General features: G+C 42.7%; 1 protein-coding gene across 5 annotated transcripts in view; it reads right to left on the bottom strand.

Moving 5' to 3' along the window:
• LOC136431450 (histone-lysine N-methyltransferase NSD2-like) overlaps positions 1–20,233 on the bottom strand; it is a 49,923-nt gene that overhangs the window by 7,998 nt on the left and 21,692 nt on the right. For 3 of the 5 annotated variants that reach the window (XM_066422823.1, XM_066422825.1, XM_066422824.1), the window contains 13 exons: positions 19,514–20,046; positions 18,861–19,071; positions 17,581–17,693; positions 16,838–17,110; positions 16,132–16,393; positions 12,320–12,526; positions 9,485–9,667; positions 8,805–8,957; positions 7,084–7,243; positions 6,009–6,217; positions 5,202–5,314; positions 4,166–4,438; positions 2,273–2,445 (listed from right to left, as the gene is read on the bottom strand). In XM_066422823.1, coding sequence (XP_066278920.1) covers positions 2,273–2,445; positions 4,166–4,438; positions 5,202–5,314; positions 6,009–6,217; positions 7,084–7,243; positions 8,805–8,957; positions 9,485–9,667; positions 12,320–12,526; positions 16,132–16,393; positions 16,838–17,110; positions 17,581–17,693; positions 18,861–19,071; positions 19,514–20,046 — 2,863 coding nt within the window. The remainder of the gene's footprint in view (positions 1–2,272; positions 2,446–4,165; positions 4,439–5,201; positions 5,315–6,008; positions 6,218–7,083; positions 7,244–8,804; positions 8,958–9,484; positions 9,668–12,319; positions 12,527–16,131; positions 16,394–16,837; positions 17,111–17,580; positions 17,694–18,860; positions 19,072–19,513; positions 20,047–20,233) is intronic. The other 2 variants (XM_066422826.1, XM_066422827.1) reach the window with 1 other exon arrangement.

Below are 20,233 nucleotides of genomic sequence, written 5' to 3'. Positions count from 1 at the left end.
GAAATATTTTATATTTGTTATTTTTAATATAATAATAATATCAGGTGTATTTGCAGCCAGTGCCACAGGCAGGTACCCAATGTGTAGGGTAATGAGGCTGTTTAACGTGTTCGAGGCACCTCCTCGAAATATTCATTTAATATATACAAGGCCTTTGTCTTATGAACAGGACTTCATAGATTCCAAACCCGGCATTCGAATTTTTCTGTTCATTGTAATGGAAAATACCGTGCAGTGGCTCCTATGCGCGGTAAGATGATTCTTGCAAAACACTCGCCACTAAACTTCTATCCCCGATGTAAACAGAGGCTCTTGATGTTGTTTGCAAAACAGCGATTCTTTGTTACAGTAGCAAATGCTCCATTGTTCAGTATCGACTTCATTCAAACAACACGGACGTGGAAAGTGGCGCCCCTCGGCACAAAACTATGGGAATTTTCATATGGGAGTTCGCTTCAGCGGGAGTTTTGTTTTTGTTTTGACGGATAAAACGCGAAAACCCACGCCGCTTTCGGCACACTTCCGGGTTCATTGATCGCTAAAATTACGCAAAAGCCACCATCAATCGGCAAATAAATGTATGCTTTCCCGAAAACATCTTTTGGTTTTACATTTTCTTCACCATAATGTTGCTATATAGTCGATAAAACCGCGTTTTTATTGCGTTTTCATGTGTAACATTTCAGACAAAGAAAAAACTTAGACCGCGATTCTGCTGCCCCATGATGCACTTCGTCTGCAATATTCCCGCCTTCAGCTGCAGCAATAACCAATCAGAGACGCGTAATGCGATCATGTGATGATGATTACGTAACACGCGAAATGCATCTTGGGGCAGCAGGATTTGAACAATATGGCGGCGGGTGATCGAAAATGAAATGATTTCGTCAATGCAACGCTGTATTTTGCGGCATAAATTCCGAGAGACGAACTTTTATTTTTATCTCAAAATGCGTTTTACACGTTTGTCTTTGACTAGCCCGGTAGAAATCAAGCGGATCGTCGTCTGGTCCTTCAATATCAAGGGAGTTTGTCAGATATCCTGGCGCGAGGTTCTCAGCAGCGTGACGTTTAAACTTCAAAACGTTTTACTCAAAATTTGAGCGGAGTAGAGGGTTAAGTGTTGACCCCAAATAATGGTAATGTTTTCCCGAAAATTCCTTGAAAATGGAACGATTAAGAAAGACACCAGGACTTCATAGCGTGCCGAATACCGGGGCGTGGTCACATCTTGGAGACGCGCCGAGCGACAGCGGCAGATGGGGGGTGCGCACTTTATTAAGGTTTTTCTGTGAAGTATCTCAGCTGGCGTGATTGGGGTTGCGGTGAAGCCCAAATCGGGGGTGCGCACTTTATTTGGGGTGCGTCCTTTATTAGAAGAAATACGGTAGCTGTTGATTTGTTTGACATTTGGTAGTCATTTTAGATAGAACCTTAGCTGTTATGAACTTCTATTTCACTTAATTACCATAGTGCTGATGATTCAATGGTGCTTTTTCAAATTTTATGTTTTATTGCGTGCCATGTACATAATTACATTGATAGCTTTTATAATGAGCCTATTATACATTTTACAAATAAGCACAAGTTGTAGGCCAAGACCAGCTTTTTCAAAAGCACTTAAGTTAAGTGACGTAACTTCAAAATTGCTTTCCCCAATCTGCCTTTCTCTATTAAAACAGTACTCATTTCCCAAAATGACAATTTTTCTTATAGACTGAACAGCCCTTGAGTGACTTCCTCTGGCAGATTTTACTTCAAGTAAAGGGAAAAGACAATTCACACTTATAAACGTAGCCGAAACGCCAGCTTTTTTTAAAAGCTCTTGTTTTCTTTGAACCTAAAATCTATGTTAAATGTAGGTGATTTAGTTCATCTGACTCCAGCAGGGCAGGCTGTGATGTATAGGGGAGCTGGAGGGCCACCATCACTGATGTACTAGCAACATGTAACATGTACATGTCCTGCTGTGTGCTTATGAGCTAAGTCTCAAGCCACATGTGTAGCTTCTTGAAGTCTCCTGGCAATGTATGCAAGCTAACACTTCTTTCCTTTAGGACAGCTGTAAATGTGACTTATCTCAGATTGGAAGACTAGCATCCTACTATTCCACCCTTTAGCTACTTCAATTTGGATATTATTCATTTGCACCACAGCACTTAATGCTAATTCAAACCAAGGATAAGTATCACATTTCCAAAAGGTTTAAACCTTTTAAATTTGTTTTCTTTTATAAAATCAATTTAGCCAATTGGCAAGAAAAAAACAGTACCTGTGGTTCATGAAGCGAGACATGTTGGCTTTTGGCCCTGCGTCGATGATCCGATTCTTGTCCAGAGTGAGCATGTAGAAGTTGGTCACGTTGTCTTCATGGGCCTTTTTAATGCGCCGCTGGACCTCCTCCTCATCAATAAGTTCCCCGACGTATTCATACACAAAGTCATGCTGAGAGAAAATAGAAAAAAAACTGCTTTAAAAAGTTTAATTTGGTAAGGTAAAGGTTTGTAATCCACTGTATCTAGGGTATGGTATTGGAAGGCAGAGCCCATCCCTCTCCTTCCACTGCCTTTCACCTCCCCAACCAAAGTCAGGTACAGTAGAATCCACTTAAATGCACAACGTACATGCCCAACACACTCCATTTAGCACCAAATCCCAAAATCCCAAAACGGTTCCCATTCACTCCATTGTTAGTGAATTCGCATATCTGCATGGCGCATTGTCACCAATGCCAGATAACTGCACCAAATTTGTTCAAACATCGTCGACAAGTTGACTAAAAAGGTGCGCTAAAAATCGGCAAATGTGGTACAAATGAGCCTATAACGGCCTGTGTAGAGGCACAATACCGCCAACATGTCTAAAACTGTTTAGTAACAAAAGAAGGTGTTCTCTGTTGACAATCACGTTGATAGCGATCGTATGGGAGGTCCCGGGCAGGTCCCGGGCGTGTAGTCACCATAAAGAGACGCATGCCTGCCGAAGGCGGCATTAGGCTTTGGCAGACAGCATGCTGTACTCAATATAAATTGGTCTCTACCTGCACACTGTCTTATTACTATGTATGCATTTAAGTTCGCGGGGATTTAATTTCACGTTAAGGATGACATGGGGTGTTGACAGCAGTTTTAGGTTTCCGGCAGCACTATATTTACATACTGCCGCAATGATAAAAGACCGGCGTCTTTACGTACATCTAGTTGCAGTTCTCTGATCTAGCTGGAAAACGCACAGCGACTCTGCAAGGGCTACAGACACTTAGACGGACATAGCAGTCACTTTTGGCGGTGCGGTGCTGACGCGATCATCTGTCACATTCTTTTACGGCAGAGCTGAATCCGCGTCCTAGAAAGTTCCTACATTCACCCGAAGGATGTATACGCGGGTTCGGCTCTGCTATAAGGAGACTGGTCTGTCACTGATCTAAGTCATCTAACCATATCTACCCACTGGACACGTAGTACAGTACATTGTACAGTAATTCCTTACCATGGTGTGCACATTCAAATCTGTCCAGACATGACAGGGAGCCTCTCTGGCACTTACTGATTTCACTCGCTGTGTCCTGAGATGTCTTTCCTGAGAATTTGAAATTTACCGTTTTGATACATGAACGTGGCCAAAACAAGAGGTGGAATCTACGGTGTTACCACACAGTACCTGTATAACGAAAGCTTTTTATCATCTAAATGCGTGCTTACAAGTTCATACAGCACACTGAGGTTTGTAAACTATTCACCTTCTGTATGATACAATGTACTGACGGTCCAGCTGGGCAACTTCCCTTATTGCACCAGCCGGATAATTGCAGCAAATACGCTGAAAAATGGGATGTGCAGTTACGCGGATTCTACTGTACCAATTTTTGCACCTGGATGGAGTGAGGGAAGTCATGTAAAGTGCATTTCCCAAGGACACAACGTCTATCCAGGAATCAAACCCATGACCTCTCGATCTTGTGTCTGCTAGCCTAGCCACTGTGCCATTCAACACCACTTTGACTGCCAACTGCTTTGACATGAACAAAAATCATTATCTATGAAATTCATTATCTGTCAAATCAGCAGTTGCAGCATTGAGTGGAAAGAGGTTATATTAGCCCAGGTCACTGGGAAAACAAGTGCTGAATATCCTGCTAAGGAAAATGGAAAGTCTTGGACCTTACCTTCTTGACATCTACCATAGTCTTTAGTCCCCATCCTCTACCATCGGGAGTTTTGAATGACTCCACAGCGGGGTACTGTCTCTTGACAAATCTCTGGTTCTGACACTTCTCGCCTATGGGACAGCCAGCAGGGTGGCACTCTATCATCAGGTTCCTGTTCAGACAGTCCGACTCAGGACCGCACGGGTTCTCGTCCGTGGGCTTGCACTCGCAGCGCTGGATCTCCGAGGGGTCTGCTGTGTGGATCTGTACGCTCCCCACCGGCTTGTTAGTCTGGATATAGCGGAAAAACAACAATCATCAGCTGCTCATAAACTATGTTGTCAAACCTGCTCAAGAGGACCACTCAGGGGACCGATAAAACCTGGTCTATGTGGACAGGTGGTCACTATATCATAGTCAGCATTCTTAATGCTTGTGTCAATTGGAAAATTTATCTAAGGAGCCACCAAGAAGAAGTCACACCAGCCAGGTGGTCCTATTGCAGAGGTGGTCACTTGAACAGCTTGGACGGTATTTCCATGTCCTGATACAAAAACATATCAACAAGTCTGCACACCTTGCTCAGTACCAAGTTAAGAAATAAACATCATATCCAGTTCAGGGGATGGACAGATATTCATACATCATTGCCATTTCTCAATGAAATAAACTTTCTTAGACATTGTCTCTGATATATAAAACACTTCTATTGCCATTTCACAATTGAAAATGAAAAACTGCACCATGCAATCACTCTTTTCGAAATTGTTTGTTTTGCTTGTTCGATCAGACCCTTGCAGTGCCTAGTGCTAGTGGCACATAGGGCAGCAAGTTTCCTTGCTGTTTCAGTAACAGGGTATACTTTTACAGGGAGCAGTTGTCAGCCCTTCCCATTCAACATGTTCAAGTCACCTCCTTGAACATGTGACCCCCGTTCTACACCCCTTCTGAACCATGAACTCTTCCCAGGATTGAACCTGGGTCTTCCAGTTACCAACTAATTGAACTGTGAGGCTGCTACCAGTTGAGCTGTAGAGTAATAAATCAATCGTACCTTGATCATCTTGAAGGGAGGTGGTTTCTTCCCAATGCGCTGACATTCTTGCGCTTCCTTCTGTTCCTTCTGAGTCTGAAGGTACTTGAACCGTTCGGTGGCCTCAACAACACCTTAAGAAACGGACAAGAGTGATTTACAACTGGTGTTACTTTTAGCTTCCACCATGCATACATATCAATTTGAACTTCCTAATGGATTTCCCTGGCTAGCATAGTAAGGAAACTATATTGTCATGAGGCATAGCGGCTTTAGCTATTACTGTACTATGTAGACACTAGATTAAGATTTTGATAAAACCTTGGAAAGCAAGAATACTCAAAAAGAAATTGCAATAAATGGTACAACATGAAAATCTAGTTCTGCAACAAAGCTCAGTAGAAATACTGACACCTTTCTACTCAGTGGATTGACAGATTGAGAACATCAAAGCAAGATGGCATAACAATCTTTTGATTGACACATTTGACCCATCAAGACATGTAAAATGGAGCGACCTTGCAGTTCTTACGAAAGTTGCTAGGGGGTTCAAACTTTAATCACTTGATCCCGAGCACAAGAGCTATCTACCATCAAATTTTTCATGACCATAGCATGTTCAGAACATGAGATATCAAAACCAGAAATTTGGCTGCAGTACCATGGAAAGCTGCCAGGGGGCCTACAATCTAATCACTTCTTCATTTTCCCAACACCTACCAACATACCAAATATCATAAAGTTCCATCCATGACTTCTTGATTAATACTACTCAAACGCATGGACACACACACCTGAAAACATAACCTTGTTGGTGAAGCTTCATACCTTTCTTGAAGACTTTTGCTATTCCCTTAGAAGTTGCAGACTCTTTGCTTCCCTTGTCTCCCTCTTGGAAAGCAAAGACTCGCGCCTGGTGGGTCCAGAAGTAGTCGTTGGAGCCAAAGAAGCGCACAGGGAACTCCCCCACTTGGTGAGGCATGTTGTAGATGTTTTGGGGAATTTTGGAGGGATGCTCTATTTCTGCTGGCCACCATCTGCAAACAATAAGTTTGATCAAAACTTTATCATTCAACATGAAATCCAATAGTCAACCCCATTCTAGTAGTAATATCGCCTCTTTGCTTGTTGAGATTGCCTAGGTATCATTAGAAATCAAAACCTTCAGAAATAAAGCATTCTACTTTAGTAATTGAAGGTGACATTACAACAGAAATATAAACAAAAATTAGCATTTTTCCTACAACTTGGTTTCGCTTTACAGGTAAACTGTCTTTAGGTTTTGTACATTAAGTACAAGCTGCATCCGAGCAAACTGTAAGGTTTGATCCACTCACACTGGGAAGGACCCTTACTCTTTATGATAAGTGTGGTGGGTTCTTTAACGCACTCGAGGTGTGGCTCTCCTTCTACATGGGGCCCATCCGAGAGCACATCCTAACAAAAGCTTGGTACTCCTTTTCAGTTGAGTCCAGAGAGGAAATAGGTGTTATTTGCCTTTCCCAAGGGCACAACATATGGGCCTGCTACGGATTCAAATCCAGAACCTTTGGATTCTAAGTCTACAACCCTAGTAGTAGGCATCGAATGGCCTGGTGGGGATCGAATGGCCGAGTGGCCAGGCAAGTAGATGCAAAATCAAAAGGTCCCGGTTTTGATCCCAGGCGTTTCTAGCTATAGCTAAACGTTGTGTCCTTGCGAAAGTCACTTTACACGGCATTCCTGACTCAACCCAGGTGTAATAAAAATGAGGACCATACTTCAGTTGGGGAGGTAAAGGGTGATAGAAGGAAAGGGATGGGCCAAGACGGTGCACTAAACACAGTGGATAACAACCAACTGTCCCTACCTCCTCAAAAAGGCCATGGGACTACCTTTACACCACATAAGGAATCAAACCAACCTGTAGGTTCCCAGTTTGACCCAGACAATCTCCTTGTACAGAGGCTTCTTCCCCAGGCTGCAGTCTCGGCAGAACCAGGTTCCTTCTGGCAGGTCCTCCAGACCCAGGCACTGAGGGTGGAACGCCGCTGGACACATCTCACAACACAGAAGATCTCCTCCTGGGGAGTGAAAAAAATAGAAAATAAAAAATCTATCCATCTATATCTACATCTATATGTCAGGGCAGAGATTGCAATCTGGCAGAATGCCCCATTCTACCAGAAGAGATTGTGATCTGAGTTTTTATCAACAGAGATCAGGATCGCAAGCACAATCAGAGATTCTGATGGTAAAGATCATAATTAGAGTCTCTGCTGACAGAGATTGCCATCAGGATCTCTTCCAGTACAATCGGAGATTCTACCAGAAGAGATTGCAATCAGAGTCTCTGTCGACAGAGATCACAATCAGGATCTCCTCAAGTACAATCAGCGATTCTACCGGCTGAGATCCCGATTGGAGTCTTTGCATGTCTGTGTTCATCTGGACAAAGTACTTTTATTCATGTCACTTAAGATCAATGGTTGGGGGTGTCCCTGTGGTTTAGTGGTCTGCGCTTCTGTTACTATACTACTACTGTTACTCTGGTCAAATTACTTGGACCAGAAAGCCCACGTTCGTCTCCCGGGTAGGACAAGAGGCGCATTGAGTCATACCAATGACTTTATAAAAATGGTACATACTTCTGATGTTAGTATGGAAGTTAAACACACTCCACTGCCAGTGGACTAGCCCCCTGCTGCAGTGATGGCACCAGTGAGGCCCAGGGCTATGAAACGGAGATGGGCACCGCCCTCTACACCTTATGGTGTGGGAGGATTTTAACTAAACTAAAGATCAATGGTTTGACTTGAAAATTAGGATTTACAAATGGGAGACCAGCCTAACATAATCAAAGTATCCTGATTACTATCTTTGTCGACAGAGACTCCAATCATGATCTCTACCGGTAAAAGCAGTGATTCTTCCAGATTGCAATCTCTTCCCTATTATATATATATGCAACTTGTAAAAAAATGAGCCATTTCTACATCTTAAAGATTAAGACAAATTAGGCAAATTCTTATTTCAGACAGTTTCATTTGCGAACACAAACTGTGATGATACTATAGTGAACAAGAAGGCAATAGTGATGACCAGTATGACAATCTTCTTACTGCGTCATGCAATGATAATATAGTTGTTGGTGCATAGAATAGCAAATGACCAATGAAAGTTAAGTACTTGTAAATCAATTAGCCCAACATCCAATCACCCTGTTGGAAACCATTCTTGTAGCTTATCACTAAAGCCTTGCTGTTACCACAGTTCTAACACAGTGCCGACAAGATGTACAGGTAAGACTTCAGTGCTTTCTGATCTATTTTTTTCAGTCTAAAAAAACCCACAGCACAGCAACATAAACAAACAAATACACAAAACAACTGTAAGCCAAAAAGAGTCTCGGAAGTTTCAAGCGCGTTGCTAGCTTCCGTGTCGAATAAAAGCAAGCAAATTTCACCTTTCCACCCTTTATACAGATATATTACATTTTCAAGCATTTTGAGAGATGTCTGCAGGGTTAAGCTTTCTCGTTTTTGGTGACGCCTCAGGGACGAGCCTGATGGAATAGTACTGTTGTGGCTGTTGTTTCTTTGTTGTTTTCTACCCAGCCGTGGAGAGGTAGACTGGTTTACGCACCTCTGGTAACAGCAAGGCTACCCCACGCAACCCCAGAGCCAGCCGCGGGCAAATGTTGCTGCAAAAGGTAGGAGCCTCTGTGGCTTTGGTCCGAGTCAGAAATGTCCATGCTTCCAACAAGCTCGTGGGGATCAGAGCACAGTGATTCTCCACCTGTTCGCAAGACAGGTATGATGTCATCTTTTGGAGTCGCAAGACCAATTATTGCACGCAGTGAAATATGCCTTGGGTTTCGTTTTGACCGCTAAAACCAATGGAAATGATTACATGGACGAGCATTCTTGAACAGTGTCCCCATTTCATTCTCTTTTTGAGGTGGCAAGGGCGTCTTTCTCCTGCTTCCTAATGTGTTGGCAGTACAAGTGCATATGTCGTATATGCTACATGCTCACACATAATTTTCACAGTATAGTTAAACCTGTACAAGAGACCACCTCTACATAAGGAATAAGGACCACATTGCCAATGGGATTTTGGTGGTCCCTTAGATATTTTTCCCCATTGACACAAGCATTTAATTATAAGAATCCTGTCTATAGTCACCACCTGTCCACACAGACCAGGTTTTCTTGGTCCCTGAGTGGTCTTCTTGAGCAGTTTTGACTGTAATACTACTGTAGGTTCAGCAGCATGCAGTTTAACATCTAGAAAGTGAACACAACTTAGAGTTTTTTCCTTACCCTTAGAGCAAATGAAGCACCAGGACACGTTGACGTGCGAGTGGTGAGCTTGATTCTTGACTGGTTGGAAGTGGTTACTGCATACAATGTTGTTCTGGGCTAGCTGGATGCAGCCGGCAGCGATACAGCTGTCATTCACGTGATACGCTGTTGGACACCTCACGCACCGAGCTAGGATACGGCCTGCGCAGAAAGTTGCACAAACACAAAGATGAACATTACAAGGCTGCTGTGTTCAGCAACTTGTCAAGAGTGCTATGTTGTCTACATTAATTTTCAAGTGATTTCTAAAAATCATTTTACTCAATCCAAATGTCAAAGAGGTCCTTTCAAAACATCAGGCAAACATGCAAAGATCTCTACACACTACATTTATTCCAATGATCGTACAGCCACCCTCCTCTACTCTCCCAGGTCTTGGGCTCTACCATTCTTGTGTCAGGGTGGGGGGATCGGTGTGGGGTGACAGTCCTAACATAACACCAAAGTTGCAACTTTTAGTGCTCCATATCAATTTTGTCTACTTATTCTTGGTGGAGATTCTTTTGGCACCAAGCAAAGGAGGGATGCAGTCTGAAAACCCACATCTTTATGTACTACTCTACTCTAGTTATATTTCACCCATACTACAGTATGGATGAAATATATTGTTTTCTCTCATACGTTGATGAAGGTTAGACATCCAGGTAATAAGATACGCCAAAAATAATTACTCAAGCAACTGGATAAGATTTTGAAACAGTCAGACGTTTCAGACAGTATCCACTGTCTTTCGTCAGTGACTAACGATAGGACTGAGAACACTAGGTTTTATACCAAAACTCTGAATTTTCTCTCATGTTTGTTCTTCTTCTTCTCCTGTCAAAACTTCACAAATTGGGTCATTTTTTTGCCAAATGACCTGAAATTTGGCACAAGGGTAGAGTGGGCAAATACCCCCAGATGTTGTTTTTTTCTTCAAATTCTTGTATGGGGCTTTAAAGTGATTTCCTTGAGTTTTTTTTGCCATTTTCAGACCAAAACTGTACATTTGGGCCTCCTGTGCTCTGTAATTACAGCCGAATGACCTGACATTTGCTATAGGGCATACACCACTTCAAAATATGATTTTGGGGGGGATTTGGGAGAGATAATTGGCTGTTTTCCTCATATGGCTATATATGGTCACATCTTAATTCCTATGGCAGGTGGACTAATTCCGTCAGCCAATGAGAAAGCACCTTTCAAATTACCCATACATTTTCAAAACTGGAGCTGATTGGTTGAAATAGTCATAGTCAATCCAATTAGGAGCACTAACTAGGCTTACATGTGCAGGGCAGGATGTGGTTAAAACAACTTCACTGCCCCGACTCACGTCCTTGTGTTGTAAATACTGTGTCATACTGAAGTTATGCTCGATTGAGAAGGTACCAAATTTACTCCTGTATCAAAAAAACTTTTTCTCAGCGTTTCTATCATAAATGTAATGGTCTATATTCCTCTCTGTATATAACAATGGCTTGTTTACTTGTTTTCGCTAACACCACGAGTACATAAAGGCTCGTCTCCCTACAAGTGGTTGTGTATCTTTTTGTTAGCAAAATTGTGGTATCACTGGTATGTGTTAATGTTACAGTATGTAATACGCATCAGAAATTTGTGAAACTTTTTCACAACTTGAGTTGGTTCCGAAGAACTGTCCGCTGCATTATGCAAAATTTTCTGGACTATCAGATTGCGGAAATTCTTCTGCAGAAGAAAACTTTGGCAAGGTTGTAGTTGTTTACATTCAGAAATTTGCATGATACTTGTTGGTCCATTCGCCGCTGCTAGAGTCCATTCTTGTATGCGGGGAACATTTGTTAGACTTCAATTCTGGACTTGGGTGATTATGAATGTGTGGATGGAAATGGGTGAAATATGTTGTTTTTGCTCTCGCAAATATTGCCTTTCTAGTTTGATTCTGCAGCATGACCTTCCCTCTGGGAGTTGCTCCAGACTTTTTGCCCATACTTTACACTCTCTTTGGAGCCTGCCGGAGATCAGACAGGATAGTGTACTATATAAATATCTATGTGCACCGGCGAACCCAAGGTAAACTGGAACGGCAACATTTTCGAGAAAATAAAGGATATTTCACTCCCATTAATAAAGGAAGTATGATGAAATGATGTTTTTGCTGTGAATTATGCAAATGTGATCTGCATTAGGATTAATTTACATCCAGGTGTATTCATCTTTCCTAAAGATAACTATAGTTCCAATATGGTGTCCGTAGCATTTACCGTAAGGGAAATAAAAGTTTCTGCACAAATTATGCAAGTGAGGTCCTCATCAGCATGATATACATCCAGGTGTATTCACCTTTGCTAAAGGTACCTACACCTGAAATCTGACATCGATAGCATTAATTGTAAGGGAAATACAACTATCTGCATAGATTATGCAAATGAAGTCCTCATTACCATAATTTACATCCAGGTGTGTTCACCTTTCCTTAAGTTGCCTACACCTCCAATATGACATCCATAGCATTTACCATAAGAGAAATACAAGTTTCAGCATTAATTATGCAAATGAGGTCATCATTAGCATAATCTATATTCAGGTGTCTTCACAGGTACTTACACCTCAAATATGACATTCGTAGCATGTACCATAAGGGAAACATAACTTTCTGCAATACCAGTATTAGAGCTACCACCCTACATCTACTTGGTTTTTGGCAGAAGAAGAAGACGACAGTGAAAACAATATATTTCCTCCCTTTATAGGAGGGAAATATAAAAACTAGGCACACAGCTTCAACTTTGGGTGCACAAAAGTGCAAATGCACCCAGTATTTCAATTTACCTCTTGATTTAACTTTCTTAACATCCCCCCCTGCAACAGCCACACAGGTCCCGCAGACGTGAAGCGGGCAGCGGAAACCTTTCGCTTCGAAGACGGTGTTAGGAAACTTCCTGAGACAGTCCTCGTGGTAGTACTTCCCACAGATGGGGATGGAGCAGCGCTTGGTGGTCACTTCACTCTTGCGGCAGACAAAGCATGTATGTACACCTGGGAAATACATGGGAAAATACTGTCACTTTTTCAATGCAGCCTTATTTCATGGTGGAAGGGGAAAGGAAAATTAGTTGCGTTTGAAACGGTAGTTAACTTACTAATACATGTACATCAGAAATAGTACATCAGAAATGAATATTCCCAAATTTGTGGTTGTTTTATTTTTGTGAAAACAAAACCACAGTGACCCTCTCAAGATTTTCAGTAGACAACACAGCTCCTTTTACCCCAGCAAATCCACTGCCAACAAAATTATATAATGGTAATCTTATCTTATTGTATCTTGTAAGATTCTCTGCGCAAAGAGTGTATTGTGTTATAATTGGTTTGCGCTTATGCGTTATATGGAGTGTGTGACACTTTAAAGTGTTAAATGACATCTGCCACTGGTTTTGCCACCGGGTCAGTGAATCAAGGTCTATTTGTAGACTCAGAGCATCTGTGGTGTTTCAATGACCCGGTAAAGCAAACAATCATCAGCAAACAAACGTACACTGGAACCCACAATATCAGGAAGATCATTAACGTAAAGGAGAAAAAGAAGCCGGCCCAACAAAGTGCCTTGAGGCACTCCAGACATGACCTTACAAGGTTTGGAGACCTCACCATCAAGGACAACTGCTTGAGTCCTCTGTGTAAGGAAGGCTTAAGGGAGCACACCCCAGTTTATTTGGGGTTTCAATTGGAGGCTGCGCACCCTCAAGTCTAGGTACTGTCTCTTCCAGGGAATTATTTCGAAATACATGTAAATCAACTGTGTATGGGGTGAAAGCCTATCCCTTCCGCTACAAGACCAACTGAGTTTTGTTTGTTCAACCTCTCTAATTTTGGTAAATTATAAGGAAAAATTATAACTTTCACATCAAAAATGATGCGCAAAATGTGGCATTTTCAGGTAGGATAAAACTCTTAAAAATTTTTTTGCAGCAGTAATGACTGATGTTGTCAGAAAGAGCCAATTATAAAGAAAATTCTAGTACTTAAATTTCTTTAATCATCCACGCCACGAGGCATGTCAACATCACCCACAGAACGCAACAAAGGTCAATCTCGGGTCAGGGGACACCTCACTACAAATGCAGATGGATATCCGGAAATAAGGCTCGGACCGAAACACAATTTTCACCAAAACCACACCAATTCATATGCTTTTCAGCCATGCTAGTATCTAATATCAGTCCGAAGCACATTATGAGAAATGTGAACTCGAACCCAGCCCCTCGAAATTCGTCATTTTTTTGTTGCTCACTATCATGGACCCCGGTCGCGTAAGAACTGGGGTGTGCACCGTTGAAGCCAGGATAAGAGATTACCAGAGATGCCATAGTACTGGAGCTTACTCAGCAGGCGATTGTGTGGCACAGTGTCAAAAGCCTTGCTGAAGTCCAGCACTATGGCGTCAACCTCCTTATTTTGGTCAAGGGCACTAGCCAAGTCATGGGTTGTGACCAACAGTTGACTTTCACACGAAAGCCCTCTTCTAAATCAGTGTTGGGCTGGAGACAGCATGTTATGCTTGTCAAGATGATTCATCATATGACTATGTACAACATGCTCTAGAACTTTACTACAGACTGATGTAAGAGTGACCGGTCTGTAGTTAGCTAGTATGGACTTGTCTCCCTTCTTGAAGATAGGGGTGATCTTGGCAGACCTCCAGTCTTCCGGGACATCACCTGTAGCGGTCGACTGGGTATAGAAGACCTGTAAGACCGGGGCAATCTGGGATGCTTTGGTTTTGAGTAGTCTTGGGGGAAGACCATCCGAGCCTGTAGCTTTATTTGGGTTGAGGTTTCACAACTGTTTTGCTACACCTTCCACAGACATCTTGAGGGACAGTATACATGTAGGAGGTGCTATGGGGTCTCCAAGAGATGGTGTGTTGTTCTGGTCCTCTGTAGTGAATACAGATTTAAATTGGTCTCCCAGAGCTTCTACCTTCTCCTTTAGATTAGAGGTCAACACCCCCTGACGTCTCATGGCCGTTATGTTGGTTGAGTCCTGCTTGAGTGCTTTGATGTAGGACCAAAAGGCCTTCGGGTTCTCTTGGATGTTTTCATCGAGGAGGTTTGACGTATAATCTCTGTGTGCTTTCTTCACTCTTTGCTTCACTCCTTTTCTACAAGATTTAAACTTTAATTTGCCCAAGTTTCCTCTGCATTGCTCTTCTTAGCTTTGTAATAAAGTTTGTCTCTTTTCCTCATGGCCCTGCGTATTTGGGGTGTGATCCAAGGCTGACTGTGACGTCTTCAAGCCCTCTTTCGTGGGATGTGTCTGGAGAGCTGTCTTAAAATCATGCCAGTTCTTGCTGGCTGTTCTCACCTTGGCCATGTCCTGCTTTAAGAAGTTTTCACTGCAACTATCCATGTCCTTTTGGAGCTCGTACATGTTCCCTTTCCCCCAAAGGTATACTAGTCTGTCCTTCTTGTGCACCTTTTGTGGTTTGGCATGTACATGTATGTCAACTACTGGTATGTCATGATCATCAAGTCCAGGTACAATTTTACTTTTCTTAACTAGGGTGGGGTTGGAGGTAAAGAACAAGTCCAATGTGTTTGCAGCTTGACCGATGGGATGAGTCGGTTCGCTGATAACCTGTTCGAATCCAATGTTGTTGGCCAGGTTGATGTATTTACTGGTGAGATTAGTGGATGCACATGAGGAATTACTGGTTGTATCCATAATCCATGTTGCAGCCGGAAGGTTAAAATCACCAGCTAACCAAATATGAGGATTACCAGGCTTCCTGCGTATGTCTATTAGTGACTGCTCCAGAGCTTGGTACATGTAGTCTTTTATGCAAGCAGTTGAAGGTCGGTAGTAGGCACCGATGTACATTATTTTACAATGTGTCAAATTAGCCTGGACCCAGATTAACACACTCGTGGTGTGGAGTTCTGGGTGGTGAGTAGTTATGATGTCATTCTTGGTGGTGATGAAGACTCCACCTCCTCGGCCCTCTCTGTCCTTCCTGTATGCGGTGTATGACGGTGGCAAGATTTCACTGTTGCCTATCGTTGGGTCCAACCAGGATTCAGTTCCAATAATGATATGAGGTTTCACTGTGTCACAAAAGAAGTGGTCTTCCGAGACCCTGTTACGTATTGACTGGAAATTTATCACCACAGCTCTGAGGTGTTTATGCTGAGTTCAGTCCCTCGGTGGAAGGTTTGGGACTTGGATAGTTGAAATAGAGGAGGCTACAGGGGAGCCTAAAGAACTTCCTGTACTAGAGCAGGGGCTAGAATTTAACATTGAGAAAGTGAAACAATTAGAGGTTTTAAATACTGTGGAGTTGAACAAGCTAGAACTGAAATTAGGGAGACAACAACTACAACAGATCCATGAGACACTGGAGTGGTTCTGAATTCGAAGATTCTCTCTAGGGGGAGTCTCACTTTTAATTATAAGGCCCACTTGTCTATTACGCTTTCCTATATGTAAGTTTGTTTTAATACAGATCGCTATTTTTATCACAAAGGTCATATTTTGTAATATCACAACATCAATTCAGCCTTCGGGCTGCGACTGTAGTGATAGGAAGTTGTGTCTCAATAAAACTATTACTACAAGAATCCTAGCAGAGGTATCAATCCTACCTGAGATGCACTCGTCACACTTGAACGTTCCAGTAGGCATCTGCTGTAGGCCGATACAGTCCAAGTGAAAGGCTCCGCAGCACGACCCTTCGCAGAGCAGAAGTTCGCCGACCTGTTCGCACACCTGGCACAAGTTTTCCTTGCTGGCGGCCCATGCGCCGCGTCCGAGCCCGCTAGAGGACGATGGCGCGCTGGATTCCTCCGACTCATGGTCGGACACCTGAGAACTCAGCTCTTCCAAATCCGTGTTCTGTGCACCTTCCTGATACAAGGAAAAGGCAAAAGTTTGACAATATCAATGTTTACATATCAGATTTAAGAACAATGCAAAAATAATGCTGTAATTCTTGATTTTTTCCAGTAATTTTATCTTCAAAGTTATGCGGTGACCGCTTCACTACAAACAACCAGTGTTTCCATTACGTATAGACTACAGCTATAACGCAAACTTGCTAACAATTTTTTGTCGCCATCATTTACGTCTCCAAATACAGTAAATCTTTACACTTTCGCAGTGTTTTTATTTTCCTGGTTTTTGTGGTGACCTCTCCACCACTAATTCATCACACTGCAAATATGCATCTGAAATGTATTATTACTGTACTACAGAATCGTTTCAACCACAAATTTACAACACAGTAAAAAACCTCTGTGTCCTTCCTACCGCGAAATAAAACCACTGTGAAAGTAAATAAATTCACAGTACCTCTTTTTCTGATGCGGCAGAGTTGGGCCTCACATCCTCTCCTTTGTCCCTTCTGGGTTTTCTGCTTTTCTTCGTGGTCTTGTCTGGTTTCCCCCCCTCCTCTGCCCTTCTCTGTATCCTCTTTTTCACGGGAAGGGTCTCGTAGGGGGCTGCCGGAGAGTCCACTTGGCCGGGGGTGGAGGGGTAGGAGGACTCGGCGCTGTCAGACTGGGAGAGTGCCAGGATACTGTTGATGCACTGGTCTACACTAGACTTTAGGTCCGCCTCAGAAGACTGGGAAGAGAGGTGGAGGAAAACGTTATGTTAGTGTACACAGACCTGGCCTTACAAAAAGAGCAATGGGTGAAAACTTGTATTTCCCAACTTATCTACTGTATAAGCAAAACAACAGTTACTCCAACTTCAGGGTTGGACGGATTTTCAAAAATTCACTGACCCTATTGGGCAAGTACATAGTCATTTCCACTTGCCCAAACCAACTTTTCACTGGCCCAGAGTTTATGTAACATATTTTCTATGCACTTCTGAGTATGCAATTGGCAATTATAATTCAATTACAACACAGTATAGTCTGACAGTGCCGAGTCCTCCTACCCCTCCACCCCCGGCCAAGTGGACTCTCCGGCAGCCCCCTACCAGTTACATAAAATACACAGATATACATGTAGTTCAAGCATATTTAGAGTTGGAAAGAGACAAGTAGTTACATAAAATACACAGAACTGTAACAGTTTTGTTTTTACCTTTCCTGCTGTCTTTCTTTTCTTTGGTGACGAAGGCTGGACTTTCGGGGCCACTTTTTTCTGTTGCTTGGTGGGGCTACCTGAAGTCATTTCCAGTGGTTTATGTTTCACACCTGTAGATAGAAGCAAGTGATGAAGATGGTACAAAATAAAACTTTTTATGGCATCCACTTTCTTTGTCTTAAAGGAATGTAATGTAGACTTTTGGCACCCAAACTGCAAATAGTTTGAATTTCCAACAATTTCCATCCAGACTGACACTTGTAACTTTTTTCACTTTTGCAGCATTGGTAACCAATGTGAAAGCAAGCCGTGTGAAGTCCCCTAGTTTTCAGTAGCCTGTTAAGAACTCCATAGCTGCAGAACGTCAAGAGATACTGGACATTCTTACAACACAACAAAGCCCCATTCATATGCTTTGAATATTGCTGTGCAATGTACTAGGTTATATTGAACTTTTGACGTAGAAAAGTGAATAAAAACAGTGACTTTGTTTTAGTGTTCTCATCAGTCAGATTCTACAATATATACCTTTAATTTCCATCATTACATCTTTTATTTTAGTCTTTATGCAGAGTGCAGAAATATAGATTAACTTAAAGTCAATACTTGTAAAGTAAGGTAGTCTTATGGCCTTTTTGAGGCCGTAGGGGCAGGGTTGTTATCCACTGTGTCTAGGGAAGGAATTGGTATTGGAAGACAGGGCCCATCCCTCTCCTTCCACCGCCTTTTACCTCCCCAACCAAAGTCTGGTACCCATTTTCACACTTGGGTGGAGTGAGGAAAGTCGTGTTAAGTGCCTTTACCAAGGACACAACGTCTAGCTAGGTATCAAACCAGTGACCTCTCGATCTCATGTCCATTGGCCTAGATACTCCGCCATTCGGCCACACAACATGGAAATATCGTATTTTCTTGAATAAAGTACACACCCCAATGATTTGTGGGAAGTTGCAGACAAATCTGCTGGGTTGAAACGTAAAATGAGAATTCCACAGATCTTGAACAAATTTTAAACTATTTGATATTGCTATTTTAAAGTACTCATTATCAAAATATTATATTGTCTGCTTGCCTGCATGGATCTTCCGATGCTGTCCCAAATTACATGTGCCAGTGTTCCACTGGGTTCCTGGCTGACTTGAGGTCCGCTATTCCCATTTGTCCAGGCAATAACCTCAAATAAAGTACGCACCACGACTTGTGATGCCTTTTGGATTTTGGAAAGTTTAAAAAGTGCATACTTTATTCAAGAAAATACATTTTGAAACCACACCTACCTGGCTGGTCAAAATCACCATCACTGGCAGAGTTCTGAGATGTGGCAGAAAACTTGCTGGTGTACTTTGCTTTAAGTTTATCGGGAAGAATATCCCACTGCATCTGCAGTTCCTCCTGGATCTGCTCGGGGGCATAGTCTGGGTGGTCCACCATGACCTGCTCCTGCTGCTTCTGGCAGAACAGCTCGAATCTCGCTCGCTCCACCTGTTTCTGTTGGATAGATGGTGCATGCTGTATCAAATCCATGCTGTACTGCCATATAAAATGGAGAATACATCAGTGTTTTCCGTACAGGGCCGACCATGAACTGAGTCATATACTGAAAACAGTTCAAGAAAAAAATTGTAAGAACATCAATTCCGATGACCAAATCCGGTATTTGAATTTTCAACAGCAGCACACACAGTGCATGCAGGTTTGGATTATTCTATGGAAGCCTGTGGGATCCAAGTTAAAGCTTGTGAGATACTGCAAAATACAGACCTGTCTGGAATGCCGGTATGGAATGTTATCACGGCCCAGGTAAGACATCAATAAACATACCGAAACCTAAAACTCCTGTATCAACTGATACGAGAAAAAACATATTGCAGAACATATAACACTGACCAAGAAGAAAAACGCTGAAAAGGACCAAAGTGTGGTGTCATACCTTTTGTGACTTGTTTCCCTTCTTAGGAGAGTCTTCTGCTTGGCTTGGTGTTTTCTTCACCACTTTCCTTTTCTTCTTAACTAGGTGCTCTTCTTCATTGTCTGTGTCATCGGAGAGCAAGGATGTAGCACCGGCAGCTGACACGGCAGACTTTCTCTTACGCCCCCTTTTCTTGCCTCCCGCCGGGGTGGTAACCGAAGGGGTTGCGTCTTCCTCATCCGTTGGAGATGGTGCAGTGTCATACTTGAAGGTGTACTGTTGCTTCCGCTCAAGAAGCGAGAGGGGGAGGGCCTCTTCTGCTGCTTGAAGGGCAACCTCCCACGCTGCTTTCCGGGACGGCTTTACGGCATTTTTCTTCCTGGCTTGGTTCCGCTGTGAAGTGCTGGTGAATTGTTTGATGCTGTCTTCCACCACTTGTTCGTACTGGTCCTTACCCTCGAACTTTACAGTGCTTCTCTCACTGACCCAGCCGCGCTCTGCAATGTCCCCAAAGAACTGGAGGTGGTACAGCCTGGAGGCCCTGATAGCACCTCCTATGTAGATGACAAACACAGTCATGTTCTACACACTGCTTCATATATATGTTTGTGAAGGTTAGGCATCCAGGAATGAATGATAATCATTCTCCAAGCAGAGGTTTCGGTTGAGTAGGGTAAACGTAGGAGTGTCTGGGATTTTTAATGTCTCTCTCCCTTCACCTCTGCCACCAAATGCATCAGG

Source organism: Branchiostoma lanceolatum, chromosome 3 (genome assembly GCF_035083965.1).
Source record: "Branchiostoma lanceolatum isolate klBraLanc5 chromosome 3, klBraLanc5.hap2, whole genome shotgun sequence".
NCBI classification, from domain to species: domain Eukaryota; kingdom Metazoa; phylum Chordata; class Leptocardii; order Amphioxiformes; family Branchiostomatidae; genus Branchiostoma; species Branchiostoma lanceolatum.
This window is presented reverse-complemented; position numbering and strand designations above follow the sequence as displayed.